This window comes from Pavona decussata, unplaced genomic scaffold, assembly GCF_977016875.1.
Source record: "Pavona decussata unplaced genomic scaffold, jaPavDecu1.1 SCAFFOLD_110, whole genome shotgun sequence".
In the NCBI taxonomy this organism is placed as follows: domain Eukaryota; kingdom Metazoa; phylum Cnidaria; class Anthozoa; order Scleractinia; family Agariciidae; genus Pavona; species Pavona decussata.
The window spans coordinates 1,078,516-1,095,716 of NW_028145524.1; the positions used below are offsets into that span (position 1 = coordinate 1,078,516).

At 41.2% G+C, this 17,201-nt stretch overlaps 1 protein-coding gene and 1 long non-coding RNA gene across 3 annotated transcripts in view; one reads left to right on the plus strand and one right to left on the minus strand.

Moving 5' to 3' along the window:
* LOC146470853 (uncharacterized) overlaps positions 1-16,703 on the plus strand; it is an 80,312-nt gene extending 63,609 nt beyond the window's left edge. The window contains exon 2 of the long non-coding RNA XR_014866948.1: positions 14,426-16,703. This is a non-coding gene — a long non-coding RNA (uncharacterized LOC146470853). The remainder of the gene's footprint in view (positions 1-14,425) is intronic.
* LOC146470854 (fibroblast growth factor receptor 4-like) overlaps positions 1-17,201 on the minus strand; it is a 154,105-nt gene that overhangs the window by 62,506 nt on the left and 74,398 nt on the right. The window contains exon 25 of one of the 2 annotated variants that reach the window (XM_085121536.1): positions 14,647-17,022. The exons of the other annotated variant lie outside the window; for it this stretch is intronic. Coding sequence (XP_084977662.1) covers positions 16,957-17,022 — 66 coding nt within the window. The 3' untranslated portion in view covers positions 14,647-16,956. Of the gene's footprint in view, positions 1-14,646; positions 17,023-17,201 lie in introns of those variants that run through there. 2 annotated transcript variants of the gene reach the window in all.

The following is a 17,201-nucleotide window of genomic DNA, read 5'->3' on the forward strand; positions in this document are numbered from 1 at the left end:
TTTTTATGACGTCATGTGAAAACCAAGAATACATTGTTATAACAGTGCATATTAGCCCATTGATCAACGTGCCAGCCAAAATCAGCTGCTGAAATCATACAAACTGGTAGTAAACTGAAGTTCTAGACACAATGAATGAAGGCAACTTACATCTCACTCTCACGTCCAAGGAGTAATTAACAGAATACTGAACCACACCTGGGGCAGTAACAGTAGCCGTACACGTGTATAACGCAGTGTCGCCCTTGTTAGCTGATACAATGGTGTAGTTAGAGTCTGCATTTTCCTGCACAATTTTTGAGTCATTTTTCCATGTGTATGTCGGTTTCGGGTTGCCAGTGGCAAAACACAATAGTGTGGTTGAACTACCTTCATCTAACACAACAGAAGTGGGAGACTTGAGAGTGATTGCCGGTCGAACTGTTGATGAGAATACATGCAACTTACAATAACATTATTATAAAATGTTATATTTAATATACAGTGTTTTACCAACAGACTTCCCTACCCAGTAAGTTCGGCACAAATACCAGATGATGTTATGAACATTTCCAGTCTTTTAATTTAATTTAACCCTGATATAACATTGAGGTTTCTTTTTACTAATTTTAATCAGACTTTTTGTCATCGTAGTCGTTGCAGTGGCCCACAGAAATGCAGAATGTAATGCAAAAACTGATTTGTCACAAAAATTAAGGTACATGTAGAAGCATATTAATTAACACTCTCTCCCTTGCAGTATTAAAAACTTACATGCATAGCAAATCAGTAAAATGGAAGAGATGATCATTATCCCTTGACCACCGTATGTTTTTTGAATGGACAGAATACAGTTTACTCAAAATAAGGGGAATAATTATTGTGCTCCATTGTGAAAGTTTTTAAAGATTACTGGAAATTCCGTTCTTTTGGAAACTACATTGTACATAATAATAATTATATTCTGTTCGTTTTTTAACTCGGAATACGAAAAGGAAGAATTTTATACTGTATATTGCTTTGATATCCGTTATCCCACACAAAATTAGCAATGCTTGGTATATCAAATGTAGTGATGATTTGTGTGGAGAAGTCCCGATATTTTATTATACTTTGTCATAAATTTATGATCTGTATAACAAGATAGCATGCTTGTTGGCTAATGCAAGGTTAACCAGGCTCGGAAATGGCTTAAATAGCCCATCACCTTCAATCCATCAATTTCTCTTAAAAATTAATGCATAATGCTCACGTTGACTTTGCGAAACGAAATAAAAATCTGTAAATGCGAAATGAAAATCTGTACTTGGCGAAATGGAAATGTGCACTTTGCGAAATGAAAATCTGTACTTTGCGAAAAGAAAATCGGTGACGTTATTTGACGTCCTCGCTGCATCTGAACAGAAAATTGTCAGCTATAAAAAATTCGGATGGTGCAAGGAAGGTTGGCATTTTTGTTGCCACAAATATGCAAATACACTCACCCGAAAGGCTATCTGTAAAACAGCGAACGGGGAATCTTTAAAATCAGGATTCTTTAAAAGTGGGAATGTGGCAAAACGCAGACACGGTTTTTAGCAACTTTGTGTCCGGAAATTGAACGTGAACAAATTAAATTAATGAAAAACAAAATTCGCTTTGACTTGTAGCTTTCAAATGTAGAGAAACTCTTTGAAGCCGGTGAATTCGTTCCAGTGAGCGGATCCAGTTTCAGTGTTTCAAAGAGTTTCTCGCCATCGAATTTCAGGGCAGTTTATGGGCAACCACGCTTCGCTTTTTTATGATCTATATCTTTGATTGGCGTCTGTTTGTCTCAAAGGTTGTTCGTGAGTACATTGGATAAATTCAGAATAATGGTTTTCGGTCACTGCAGAAGATCCTTGCTGTAGCAAGAATCCGCTGTTAAAGTTTCTCCACTATAAAGATTATTCACTCCGGCTTTAAAAGATTTCCGCTTTCTTCACATTACACTTTCTCACTAATTTAACTTGTTCACGCTCAATTTCCGGACACAAAGTTGTTAAAAAACCTTTTCTGCGTTTGCCATATTCCTGCTTTTAAAGAATCCCCGTTTACAAGATTCCCACCTTTAAAGATTCCCCATTCCCTGTTTTAGAGATAGCCTTTCCTGTGAGTGTATTTGCATATTTGTGGCAACAAAAATGCCAATCTTCCTCGCGCATCTGAATTTTCCGAATATTTTAGCATTTCGTGCACGGAATATAGCGAGTCATTTATAGCTGACAAGTTTCTGTTCAAATGCAGCGAGGACGTCAAATAACGTCACTGATTTTCTTTTCGCAAAGTACAAATAAATTTCCATTTCGCAAACTACAGATTTTCATTTTCAAAGTACAGATTTCCTTTTTGCAAACTAAATATTTTCATTCCGCAAAGTACAGATTTCCATGTCGCAAATTACAGATTTCGTTTTCGCAAAGTACATATTATTATTTCGCAAACTACGGATTTTCATTTCGTTACGTTTCGTTTCATTTCGTCAAAGTACAGAAAGCCATGTAAAAGTATAGTTATAGCCAATATTATTCAAATTTACATTTAATTAATTGTTTCTCTTTTTATTAATGAGGTCACTATGCTGACTTCCACCTTTCATTACAGTAGACACACAAAATGGTGATATAAAATCAAAACATCAATACTCACCAACAACAACAACTTCAACATTACTTTTTGATATTTGCCCGGGACTAACTGTTGTAAAGGTGACTCTACATCTAAATATCCTGCTGTCACTTGGAACAATGCTTGATATTGTGAATGTAGCCCTTCCTCTGAAAGTAAGTCTACTATCGTAACCACTGAGTGGGTTTATTTGAAGTGGTTAGCTAGGAGCCTTCCTCGCCACGACTACCTCATGGGCTCCACTTATGTACAGTAGAAACACTCTCTCTACAGTTAGTCCATCAGCATTGTAGTCCCAAGCCAACGTAAGAGAACCTGCACCCGCAGTCACATAGATCGGATTGCCATTGTTAGGAATTGCAGTGAAAGAAGGTTGTGATTGACAATCTGCAAATACAAAAAGAAAAAAAAGCACGTACAGTGGAACCTACCCTTACAGACACCTCAATAATACGACACCTCTCTATTACGGACAGTTCACCTGGTCCCTGAGAGACCGAAATCCATATAAAGCCTACTTCCCTAAAACGGATACCTCTATAATACGGACAGTTATTGCTGTCCCCTTAGTGTCTGTAACAAAGAGGTTCGACTGTACATTGTAAATTGTACATTCTACCACAGGTGCCGCATATTAGGACAGAGAGCAGAAAAATGATCAACGTAACCTGTGAGAGCGGTACTGGGTTACAGGCGGTTATTGAGAATTTGAGCGCTTTACAATTCTTTGTATACGGAACTAAAATATCGTAGATCCCAAACGTAAAATAAAGCTATATTAATTTCAACATTCATTCGATAAAATTTATAAAACTAACTAATCTCTGGCGTGTTCTTATTTTGCTTGGGGTTATTTTTGTCGTTTTAGACTTCCACACACTTTGCACTCATTATTTTGCATTTCAACAAGAGAGCCATAAAGTCTTATTTAGCGGCCTGTGTGTACGCCGCTTAGCGACATTGAGCCAATTGAATAGTTTGGCGTCATGGTGCCCCATCCCTCCTTTCCCTCGACAAAGTTGATCAAGCTCGGTATCCGATAACATGAAACTGATGTTGATTTATTAGAAAATATTTTTATCACGAATATTTAATTTGGTTCCATAGTGATCTCGAAGACTAGCGAGTATGGACGTGTGGACACGTTTTTCTTTGCTTTTTTTGCATTCCGTGGAAATTATCTTAATTTTGAAGTATTTCTTAATTAACTTTAAATTTTCGAAATTGTTTGAAGCCTTTGGAGAGGTTGGCTTTCAAATCCTGAAAGAAGAACAATATGAGAAATCTTTCTTCGGAACCCTATCTGATTTGAACAGACAACTTTAGCCCCGCGCCTTACCACCTGTGCCACACAAACTTGAACTGAAAATTTAGCTACTTTATCACTTCACACCTCCCCCCCCCCCCCCCCCACAAAAAAATGAAATAATAATAATAATAATAATAAGATGATGATGATGATGATGATGATGATGATGATGATCTTAAACAAAAAACAAAAGCAAAGACACGCGAACGAGACCGGAACAAACTAAGACTCTCCCACATCGTATCTTCTTCTTCCATTTGTCCCAAAATGTAAATCCTTGCTTACTTGGGCCTTAAAACACGGCTCTTTTGTCACCAAAATATTAAAAAGTACGAAGTCTGAACATCGAGTTAGTGAGTTTGGTGTGCCAGTCAGTTATTCAGTTAATCAAAAACAAAAATTATCTCCGCCGTTGGTCGAACAGGTGAATGTTTTGACCGAGCGAAACCTGAAGGTCTGTGGCTGGGTGACAAGAATTACTCAAAGCGTCGCGTCACGCAAGTGACAGCCGCTCAATAAAACCGACCGAGTTAGATTCAAAGCATGCTCAGTCAAATGCGAGAACAGTATTATTGAGTGACTATTGTTAGTTGATACCAAGTCTACGGGTACATGATAACTTATAGAGATCGAGATTCAGCAATTCCGCTGGTTTAAAATTTCCATTAAAAATAAAGTGCTATTCGTCGCCATCACCATGCTCGATTAGCTACATATGTTATCAGCCTTTCACAACACTTCCCCCATTGATTAGTTACAATTAAATGCGTCTTGCGATTGATGTATGAAATTTTATTAATATGGTTTACGATGTGAATTTTAATTCCTTGTAGCTAGAATTTAGTTAGGTGTCCACTATTAGTAGAGGGAACTTCTCCTCTCAGCTACGTTTCTTGACACGTTAATAAAGTTATTATCAATATAGTTTTACGAGGCTTTTAATGACAATAATAATAACATCAGATAACTGTCTGCCAATAACGTTGCGTTGAGAATACGGTCGGGCGAAATTCATTTCCACCTGTCTGATAATTTTCCCTTGATTTGTGGATGTAGACCACAGAATCGTTTGGAAAACGAAGAGGCTAAACATTAGTGGTCAAAACAGCTGTATTCAAATTAATCACGTAATCCGCGTGTACATACGCATCACTTCCGAAACGTGAGAGTTTGCATACCCTGTATCCTGCAAATTAAATAATTCCCATCTAGCGATGCAAACCGCGTCTTAGATGCCATCACGAAGCCGGAAGTAAGAAAAAGAAAAAGGAACAGGGGCTTCCACGACTTCTTGTCTTTTAGTGAAGTCAACCCGAATTTTTGTCGGTTTCTTTTAGTGTACATGTAATCAACTAAATGGCTGACTTAAGCAATGATAACTTAAAGAAGAAGTATCATAGGGTTTAATTGACCTCTTTTGTTAAAAATGGTGAAATAAGACCTTCACTTTGATACAAAATAATTCTAGAACAATGAGAGGAGAAAAATCAACTCAATTCTTAACAGGAACGACTCGTGATTTGTTCTAGCACATTTTGGAAACAAAAATACGAGAACTTGAAAAACATTAGCCAAATATTTTTCAAGCCTTGAAAAACATTTGGCTAATGTTTTTCAAGTTCTCGTATTTTTGTTTCCAAAATGAAACGGTTTCAATCCATTGCTACCTACTCTGTCCCTGGCCAGAGGCACTAATCGACAGTTTTCTTGCACTGGGGTGATAATTTATGACAAACCTAGACAACTATTTTGTTTGTTTCTGTTCTCAGACAAACATTTTTGGGTTTTGAAAGTACATCAAATTTTCGTGATACTTCCCCTTTAAGTAATAAAATGTGTGAAGTGTAAAGTGTACGTGTAAGTGTGGTTCATCTAGCCTAACCTGATTCTTCCTTCTTCGAAGAGAAGTCCACACTGCTTTTAGTATGATTTTCTCGAGTGGACTAATGCATATCAATAACTAGGTTTCAATTGCTAGTCTTACCTGCCTTGTGAACAAAACGTAAATACCCAAAAACGACAAAGACCGCGTTGATGGTACGTTTAAACATGTTGATAAGATTAGCGGCTTCACGATGCATTGGAATTTTGAAGGCAGAACAAAGGGCTAATATAAGGTCAAGAAGAAAAAATATATTCATAGATTTCAACGTAAGGAAGTGACGTCACGCCGCATGAGTGTTTCGAACAATGAAAACAAAAATATTAGTTCGAACACCCACCTTCCACACGTCCTCACTAGTGTGTCTTCTCCATTTTTATCTCTTCGCGAAAATGAAGAGACCGGCCTGAGACATGAAGTAATTGTTAAGAGTAGTTTCACAGGATATTTCCATTTTCACGATGATAATTCATAAAAAATAGTTATTTCAGTTCCAATGTCGTCTTATGCGACAATATGGCGGCCATTTTAGTTACTATAGGTACTATGCCTGTGACCTTATCATAATAGGAAATAATAAAGAGACCGACCTGAGACATCCAGAGATGGAGTAATGTTAAAGAGTAATTTCAGAGGATATGTCGATTTTCATGTCGATAATTGCATAAAATTTTTTATTTGATTCCAAATGTCGCATTACATGACTTGATGGCGGCCACTTTTCTCAGCATGTGTCATGTAAGTGACTTTTTACTAAAACGAAAGACATTTGGGCGGGACTGATATATCTAGAGAAGGGATGCCCATAATAAGAATATTCAGTGTAAGGGAAAACGATCTGATTTGAGAACCGCTTAGGAGTAAGTAAGGTAGACATTTTGCTTTTTATTTCGGGTTCATATACTAACTGCTAAGTTCATTCTCAACTAAAATTGTGTGCATATTTGTGTTATTAAACGGCCGTTGCGCGCAGTTTTTATTTTTGGTACATGTACTGATGAAAGGTAGGCTTCATAGCGGCTAATAAATAAAAGAGTTTGTTTGAAATGTTGCGCGAAACGAATTGGTAGTCTTCTCCTATAAGGTGAACTTTTAGCAGATGAATTGGCAGTGATTACCAGCTTGACGTATGTTAGATGTTACGGCCGCATTCCACGTTGTTATGTTTAGCATTTAATTCTTCGTATGGTTGTACATTCCTTTCGCATTCTTTTCAGATATCGCTATTCTTTCTGTTAAATTTTTCCGCATAATTTTCTTTGTTCTTAGATCATTTTGTAAGTTTCATAGTCCATTCTAATTCATTTCGCTTCAGTGTTCACGGCAACATCGTTGCAGTTTTTTTTGTCCAGCCATCGTACATTTTTCCGTTCAACTTTCTAGCCACACAACGTTTGTAAGTATTTTGGCTTAGTTTCTTTCCGTTTCCTGTATTTTCGTCGTTTCATAGCCGTCATTTGTATTCATTAGTAATTTGTATTTGTTTCGCTTTTAGCAACCGTAATCGCAATTCAAAATAACAGTAATAAAGACGAGTTGGAACCGTGAACTATCCCTGGATTATTCGCCTATATTTCGTTGAAACGTTATGGATCCAATTGGGGAACAAGTTGGAGCGGAAAGCGACAGTTTGGATTTCGCTAACGCTGCTTTAGCAACCGGTGTAACAAGGCGAAGGCAGCGTACAGAAAAGGGAAAAGCATTTATCGCACATGTTCGATGGACGGATTGCCAGACTTTTTTTAGAAGAATCCAACGTCAAATGAAGGAAATCGATAGTTTGGCGACTAATGAAGAGAATGTGGACGTCGTCGAGAGGAATTTAACTTCATTTCGTTTTTCCGTGGAAGAGCTCAAGGCGGGTTTCGCTGCTCTCTTAAATGATCTTGAGTCCGAGGAGGATTTGGACGTTGCGAACGAATGGTATATTAATCTGAATGAAAGGATTAACGACTTTTTAGACAAAACTGTACTCTGGATTTCAACCACGAAAGAGACAATCGAATATAGCTTGGAAACAAGATCTCAAGTTGGCTCGTTATATTCCACATCGCGTCGTTCAAAGGCATCCTCTAGACATTCTAGCCGTTCGATTACCTCAAGCAGAGCGAAAGAGAAAGCAAAAGCCGCCGAGTTAAAGGCCAGAGTTGCTATGTTGGAAAAAAGGAAAGAGTTGGAGTTGAGAGTCGAGAAGTTACGCCTGGAAGAACAGTTGGCGGTTGCTCGCGTGCGAGAGGGTGTGTTCGCTGAAATTGAAAGGGGTGTCGGCGATGCAGATTCGACTGGTCGTCAAGAATTGTCTCCGAAAGATTCTTTTGTACAGGCATCTACTTCATCTGGGCCGTTTCTTTCGACTTCCTCAAGCGCTTACACGTCTCCAGCCGTTACGTCTAACACTACGACTAAAGTGAGCTTTACCGCTGATTTATATGACGCTCCTATGATACAAACTCCGCCTCCTAAGCCAATGCAGTATCCAAGTCTGAATCCTATTGCACCTGAGTTTCACGTCGCGGAAACGAAGCAGGATACAGAGCCATTAGGACAACCGAAACAAGAACCTTTCGCGAATGAACCTCGATACATGGCCTACACACATCAAAGCACTAAGCAGTTCTGTGAAGTCCTTCAACAACAGAACAGATTAACAGAATTACTAGCGGAGCAGCAACAACAGAGTTTACTGCCTTCTCTTACACTGACCAAGTTTAGTGGCGATCCTTTGGAGTACTTTACCTTTATAAGAAGTTTTGAATCGCAAGTAGAGGCTAAGGTCAGCGCGAATGATGTACGTCTGCAATACTTGGAGCAGTACTTACACGGAGAACCCAAGGACCTAATCAAGGGATGTCTCCACCTTGATCGACACAGTGGATACCTAGAGGCCAAAAAGCTCCTTAACGAAAAGTATGAGGACCCATACAAGATATCCAACGCCTATCTCAAGAGAATTAACGAGTGGCCTTGCATCCGACCAGGAGACGAGTTGGCATTAGACAGATTCTCCATCTTCCTAAGTCAGTGCCGGAGCGCGATGGCAACTCTAACCTATCTGTCTATTCTAAATCATCCTCACAATTTGCAAAGCATGGTAACCAAGCTTCCATTCTTCAAGACCGATGGCGCCGAGAAGAAAATAAAAGGAGAGTGGTGAGTGGAGTAATCCCTTCCTTTGCCGACTTCGTGAACTTCGTTAATGCAGAAGCAGGAATTGCGACCGACCCAGTCTTTTCTCGTGAAGCGCTTCGTCGTTTAGATGGTACCTCAGATCGACCTCATCGTTCCAGCAAAGGCAAAGGTAAAGGCTTTGGCAGGTCTAAGACGCCTGGGAGCCATAATGTTACTTCACATCTCTCCTCCAGTCACGCGACAGATGTGACCGCTGACCAACAATCAGGCTCACGCACTCCCATTAGCCTCTGTAAGTTGTGCAACAAGAACCATGACTTGGACGACTGTCTAGACTACTTGAAGAAATCCTTGTCACAAAGGAAAGACTTCCTAAAGATGAAATCACTCTGCTTTGCCTGCTACAGTCCTGGACATAGATCAAACGGTTGTGCCCAGCGAAGGACCTGTAAGAGCTGCTCACGTCGACGTCCAACGGGTCTACATGATGATAGCTTCGCCCTCAATCAGAAGGCTTCCAAACAGGCTAGCTCTACTCCTCCGCAACCAAAGGAGAAGGTTTTAAATGCTCAAACGGAGGTGAAGGAAGCCCTCTGCCATGTTGTAGGCACCAAACAATCAGTAGCCGCCGTTCCTGTCGTTCCCGTTAAGCTGAAATCTGCTGAAAGTGAAGTCCTCACTTACGCCATGCTTGACACCTGTAGTACCGGTTCGTTCGTTACTGACGACATCGCAACCACCTTGGGGGTGAATGGCGTGAATACACAGCTCATGGTGAAGACTGTCAATGGTACGAAGTTGCACGACTCTAAGGTCCTGAATGGATTAATCGTCAGGGACTTAAAGGGCAAGAATCCCATACAGCTACCGAATATATTCACCAAAGAGGACCTCTGCACACCCCCAAATGTGCCTACGCCTAAACTTGCCCATCGTTGGGAACATCTCAGAAACATAGCCAGCGAGCTGCCTGCGCAGTTACCGAACGCCAGGATTGGTCTTCTGATTGGCTCAAACTGCCCGAAAGCTCTCGAACCCATAGACGTATTAGCTGGTGAAGATGGTGGGCCCTTCGCAATCAGGACGTTTGCTGGATGGGCAATAGTGGGCCCTCTGTACACGTGCGACACAGAACATTCGATTGTCAATTGCCATAGAGTTGCTGCTACAGACGTTGGTTCTGGCAGACACCTCGACCACCATTTCATGGTAGAGAGCAGAGTTAAGGAGATCGTCACTCCACAAGCACTCAATAAGATGCTCGAACTGGACTTCAGCGAACGAATGGAGGATAAGGAGCAAGAATATTCACGGGAAGACATGAAGCTTCTGAACATAGTTAGCCAGGGAGTTCGTCACGAGGAGGATCATCATTATGAAATTCCCCTTCCTTTCCGCGATGACAGCCAATGGTTTCCTGACAATAGAGGTCAAGTTCTTCAAAGAGCACTATGGTTAAGAAAGAAGCTTATTAAGAATGAGAAGTTTTACAAGGACTATGTTAACTTTATGAGCAGCATCATTGCCAAGGGATTCGCTCGGAAGGTACCGTCTCATCTTATTCCTGCAAAGACGGGCCAAGTCTGGTACATACCCCATCATGGCGTCTACCATGCCAAGAAGCCGAACAAGATAAGGGTGGTGTTCGACTGCAGCGCTAGATTTGGAGGAAGATCGCTAAACGACAAGTTGCTACAAGGGCCTGACCTGACGAATTGACTTGTTGGTGTCCTTACAAGATTTCGCGAAGAGCCTATTGCGTTTATGGGGGACATTGATGCAATATTTCATCAAGTCCTCGTACCAGAAGGCCAGCGAGACTTCCTTCGCTTCCTTTGGTGGCCTGATGGAGACCTAACACAAGACCTTGAAGAATATCAAATGAATGTCCATTTGTTCGGTGCAGTGTCGTCACCAAGTTGCTCAAATTTCGCGCTGAAGAAATCCGGAGATGACGCAGAAAAGATTGTTGGAACAGAGGCCGCAGATGTTCTGCGAAAGAACTTTTACGTTGACGCCTGTCCGCGCTCCGAAGGAAAAGAAGATACCGCTATCGAAAGGATACGTGACGTGCGCCATGCTTGCGCCCTTGGAGGGTTTAATTTGGCCAAGTTCGTTAGCAACAACAAGACCGTTCTCGAAAGTATCCTGGAAGAAGTGCGCGCCCCAGAAGTTAGATCGTTAGAATTAGGAAGTGATCACTATCCAGTGGAGAGGGCTCTTGGTGTCCAGTGGGCAATCGAATCGGACATGTTCGGTTTTAGAATTGGCATCAAAGACCAACCACTAACAAGGAGGGGTATATTATCAACCATATCTTCCGTCTACGACCCCCTGGGTATAGCTGCGCCCTTCCTGTTAGTCGGGAAGAAGATATTGCAAGATCTGTGCCGAACGAAGCTAGGATGGGACGACGAGATTTGCGAGGAGTTCCGCGTACGTTGGGAAAGGTGGAGAGGCCAGTTGCCTGCACTTGAGCGTTTCTCTATGGCACGATGTCTGAAGCCCAATAACTTTGGCGTCGTCGTGTCGAGACAGATCCACAGCTTCTCTGACGCAAGTTCGACCGGTTATGGTCAAGTATCCTACCTTAGAATGGAGAACGAGAGAGGTGACGTCCATTGCGCATTCCTTATAGGGAAGGCTCGAGTTGCTCCCGTGAAGACTATAACTATCCCTCGTTTAGAGTTAACCGCAGCCACTGTATCGGTACGTGTGGTAGAGATGATCGCCAGAGAGTTAGACGAACCTGTTAATAGCAGGCACTTCTGGACAGACAGCACAACCGTGTTAAAGTACATATGCAACGAAAAGAAGCGTTTTCAAGTCTTTGTCGCCAACCGTGTTCAGACTATACGAGATGCGACAAACCCCTACCAGTGGGGGTACGTTGAGTCCAAAAGGAATCCAGCAGATGACGCTTCCCGTGGTCTTGACGGTCAAGAGTTATCCCCGCAGTGTCGTTGGATTGCAGGTCCGAACTTCTTACGGCTACCTGTGAGTGACTGGCCTCAAGTCCCTGGAGACCTAGACGATATCCCTGTAGACGAAGTTAAAAGGATCTCGGTACACAGCACGGACGTCGATGAAAGCGAAGATTTTCTGACGAGGCTTAACCGGTTTTCCGAATGGCACCGTCTGAAGAAATCTATTGCTTGGATACTCCGTCTCAAGCCCAAGCAAGGTATTACTGACGATGGTACAGAGAGAGGTGGAAGCGCCACAAAGGTTGAAGTCGTGCCTCTGAGGGTAGAAGAGTTGGATAGAGCTGAGAACACCATTCTTAAACTTATACAGAGCAGAGCGTTTCCCAAGGAAATAGGAGCCTTGCAGAAGATTCAAAGAGCATACCCCAAGGACGATCGCCAATTCGCGAAGGCGAAGAAGTCTGAAATTAGGAAATCAAGTACCCTGTTCCGCCTCGATCCCTTTCTAGACAAGGATGGACTCATCCGCGTTGGTGGTAGACTGGGTAATTCACAGGAGTTCGAGGAAAACTTTAAGCATCCGGTTATCCTCCCTAAGAAGAGTTTCATCGTCGAGCTTATCATTCGCGACGCCCATAAGAAAGTCGCTCATGCTGGCAGAGGCATAACGTTGAACGAGCTTAGAAGCCGATATTGGATAGTTAGCGCGAATTCTGCCGTCAGACATTTTATTTCTAAGTGCGTTGTGTGTCGTCGCCTTCGAAGAACAACCGGTGAACAGAAGATGGCTGATCTGCCGGAGGAGAGGATAACAGCTGCCCCTCTCTTCACCTATTGTGGTGTCGATCTGTTTGGTCCCTTTCAAATAAAGCAAGGCAGGAAAGAAGTCAAACGTTACGGGGTACTATTTACTTGCTTAGCCAGCAGAAGAGTGCACATCGAAACAGCAGACTCGCTAGAAACAGATTCCTTCATGAACGCACTCCGAAGGTTCATAGCAAGGAGAGGGCCAGTGCGCGAGATCAGATCAGACCAGGGAACCAACATTGTGGGAGCTCAGACAGAGCTTAAGAAAGCCCTAGAGGAGATGGACCATGATGACATCCAAAGACGCCTCATTAAAGACTTCAATTCTGATTGGGTTATCAAATGGAAAAGGAATCCGCCAGCTGCGTCCCATATGGGTGGCGTATGGGAACGGCAGATACGATCTGTTCGATCCATCTTGTCTGCGCAGATGCGAGAATACGGTCACGCCCTTGATGATGAGTCTCTTAGAACCTTGATGACTGAGGTAGAATGCATCATCAACACCCATCCGCTTACCGTCCCGCCCAGTGATCCCGGGGATAACGCCGAGTCACTTATTGACGATGAAATCAAAGATCGTAATGCCGCCCCCGGGTAACTTTCAGAAGGCCGACGTTTATCTCCGTTGAAGATGGAAACGGGTTCAATATTTGTCCAACGTCTTTTGGTCGAGATGGAGAAAGGAGTACGTCCAGACCCTACAAGAGAGAGTGAAATGGAACAATCCGAGGAGAAACCTTTAAAGAGGGGACCTTGTATTGATCGCCGATGATAGAGTGCCAAGAAATCAATGGAATATGGCTCGAGTTGTCGACTCACGCCCAGATTCGAAGGGTCAGGTCCGATCGATGAAGGTTGCAACGGCAACGACAACGTTGGAGAGGCCAATTCAGAAGCTCGTACTAATACTTGAGAATGAAGAAAACTGAAGACCAGGGGTATATCCCAGCCAGAGGAGCCATGAAGATTTAGAGATGTTCAATGAACTTTAATGCTTAATTAAGAATTAAGGACATAAGAGTTTTTCCTAACTCTTAGGGGAGCCAGATGTTACGGCCGCATTCCACGTTGTTATGTTTAGCATTTAATTCTTTGTATGGCTGCACATTCCTTTCGCATTATTTTCAGATATCGCTATTCTTTCTGTTAAATTTCTCCGCATAATTTTCTTTGTTCTTAGATCATTTTGTAAGTTTCATAGTCCATTCTAATTCATTTCGCTTCAGCGTTCACGGCAACATCGTTGCAGTTTTTTCGTCCAGCCATCGTACATTTTTCCGTTCAACTTTCTAGCCACACAACGTTTGTAAGTATTTTGGCTTAGTTTCTTTCCGTTTCCTGTATTTTCGTCGTTTCATAGCCGTCATTTGTATTCATTAGTAATTTGTATTTGTTTCGCTTTTAGCAACCGTAATCGCAATTCGAAATAACAGTAATAAAGACGAGTTGGAACCGTGAACTATCCCTGGAACAAGGGCAACTTTAAACGAACCAATTGTGTTGCGGCAACACATTGCAAGTTTTTGACCTGTTTTTAAAACCACGGAAAGTATTACCGCATCAAAATGTTGCGTTAAGAGTTATACACGCGAAATGTCGCGTTAAAATCGTCGTACAAAGTTGTCTCATATAACTTGTGCATACTTTTCTTTTTCTACAGACTCTGAGTGATCGATCTTTGTATGACTCTCGGGTTTGTACGATACCGGACATGCTTCAGAGGGTTTACCATCTGTGCTCGAGGTATTAAGAAATTACTGAGGTATTTAGAAATAACAAAATTATACCCTTTTGCAGAAGCGGAGATCCTTGCTGGCTTTTTGAAATCAAAAGAGAGCGTACCAAGTGCCGATAACGACTAACTAATCATATGCCAGCTTTTGACCACGCGCCAGTCGTGTTTTGGATTAGGTCAACGCTTTAAAAAATACTAGAATCAGAAAAAATAACTTCTCACCCCAACATTTTCTAATTAAAGGTCCTTCTTAAACAACTTTTATTTCATTGACACCTAAAATAACCAGTACTCTATACAATAAAAAATCTCCACCTACAGAAATTTACTTTTTGTAGTCTGTCGCAAAGTGAGGGTGATTTCTCAATTAAAGTCAGCAAATGTCTTAAAAATATAAATATTGGAAACTTATGTACAGAGACTGAACTCATGCAGTATATTGAATATAACATTTTTACTAAAATACATTGTAGATGGCTTGGCCAGCCCAAACCTCGCAGTTTATCTAAAGTATTTAATACTAGCAAACATCTTTTTTCTGAAAAGGAAATTAAGTACGCTTCGCACTCTTGCCCCTTTGTATTTTCACCAAATTCCTTGTCATATTTAGCTTTGTTCCATCCAGCTACAATCCTGGCGAAAACGTTCGGGACACTTGGGCTTTTTCTTTTTACTTTAAGACACGAAGGAGTGGACGACACATAAAAGGTGACGGCAAATTGGATTTTTTGTGACCAGCGTGGCAAGTGATTCCTAACGTATTTTAGAACAAAATGTCATTAAAATTATCTTCCTGTTGTTGTGTCCAAGTTGTCGGTTTAAACAGAAGGATAGGGAGGACAGTTTCTGAAGAAACTGCGGTGCTGTGTCGGTGGGGAGTAGAAAAGAATGTTTGGTTTATCAACAGAGTTGATAAGTGAAGGTAAATTGGCCACCGTAAAGAGATTCGTGCTGACGTTTCAAGCGTTAGTTTTAGCCGCATTAGGAAGTTTTTAAGCCGAGAAACCACGGAGACCTTAATACACGCATTCGTCACTAGTCGCTTGGATTATTGCAATTCTCTGTTGTATGGGCTACCAAACAGCCTTGTTTATAAACTACAACGCCTACAGAATTCAGCGGCAAGACTAATTTTTAGAGCTCCTAGATACTGTCATATCACCCCATTATTAACTGAACTTCATTGGCTAAATATTAAACATAGAATTTATTTCAAAATAATTTTGATCACATATAAAGCTCTCCATGGCACCGTCCCAAAATATATACGGGACTTAATCACATTGAAGCCGAACTCCAGTTATGGTTTGAGATCCAATGATAACTATACGCTCAAACCACTGGCAGTTAAAACGCTGCCCACCCTCGGGGACCGTGCCTTCGCTACTGCGGCTCCTCGATTGTGGAATGGACTACCTCTAGAACTCAGGAAGGAACACAGTCTTAACATTTTTAAACGGAAACTTAAGACTCTCCTTTTTAAAAGAGCATATCTCGATTAGTCCTTTAGAATAACTTTTATACGATTTTTAATTTTTAACAGAATTAGTTAGCATGATGTTTATGATCTAATTTTTATGCTTTTACAGTTTACTTTTTAACACTATATATATTGTTTAATTAATACCATTTGTAAAGCGCATTTGAAAACTTCAGTTGAATTTGCGCTTAAGAAATGATTATTATTATTATTACTATTAGCCATTCACTCTAACGAAGGGCTAATCCTCGAAACGTTAGAACTGTAGATTGTGTGGAAAAAAAACTTGTTAGCTGTCACGTTGTTCACACTAGCACATTTTGCCGTCTCCTTTCCTCTACTCTTTTGTTGCACTTGCTTGTTGTAGGTTTGGTCAGCGTTACAGTTCAGTGATCCCTCGCACTGACCAATAGGATGGCAGCCCGGGCACAGAAATGGTTGAGGTAGAAAGTGCCGGACAGGCCTGTGCACAGGCTTCTCTCCCTACTTTCCTCTCGTAATTGTCACGCCCATCCTCCTTCCTTTTTCAGCCACCACGTTTCGTAATATGTCCAATGAATTTGTGTTGATTACGGATTGTTTTACAATATACTTCTGCATACTCCCTTTGAGCTACTAATGAGAATTTCTGTGCATACGGCTTCTGCCTGAAGTTTTGACTTTGAGCACTTTCAAGTATGAAATCCTTAGTGTGTAATGCCCTAAGTTGAGCAAGCCAGACTATTACTTTTAATTGAAGTACTGAACAGATACCGAAATACTCTAGATTAGATTATCTACACTTTTACGCCACTTTTATGCATAAACATCTTGGCCACGGTTGTTCAAAGAGCGGATACCTCTCTCACGTGGATATCGCTATCCAGTGGATAAAACTGTACTCAAACAAATGCATTTTATCCACTAGATAGCGACTTATCCGCTAGATGATGTTATCCGCTCCTTGAACAACTGGTGCCAGATTTTTATTAATCATGTCCGAAATGTAATCGTGTCAACATTTTCTTAATGACATTTTACTGTAGAGTCTACTGCTTAACTATTGCCAGGGAATGCTTCCTAAAACATCAAATCCTCGACATTCTCGTAGAGTTTCTTGTCATAGTCCTTCATGTTGATGAGTCTCTGTGAGCGGTAAGAGAACACAAGTTATACATCAAGTTTTCTGGGTAAGTGTATGGCGCATGGCCGGACAACATCGATCAATATGATAAGAGAAAAAAACACGAATATTTGTGACATGTGTCCATGTATATACGTATGTGTAAATTTGAACAAGACGCTTGTGTAAGAATAAGACCGTA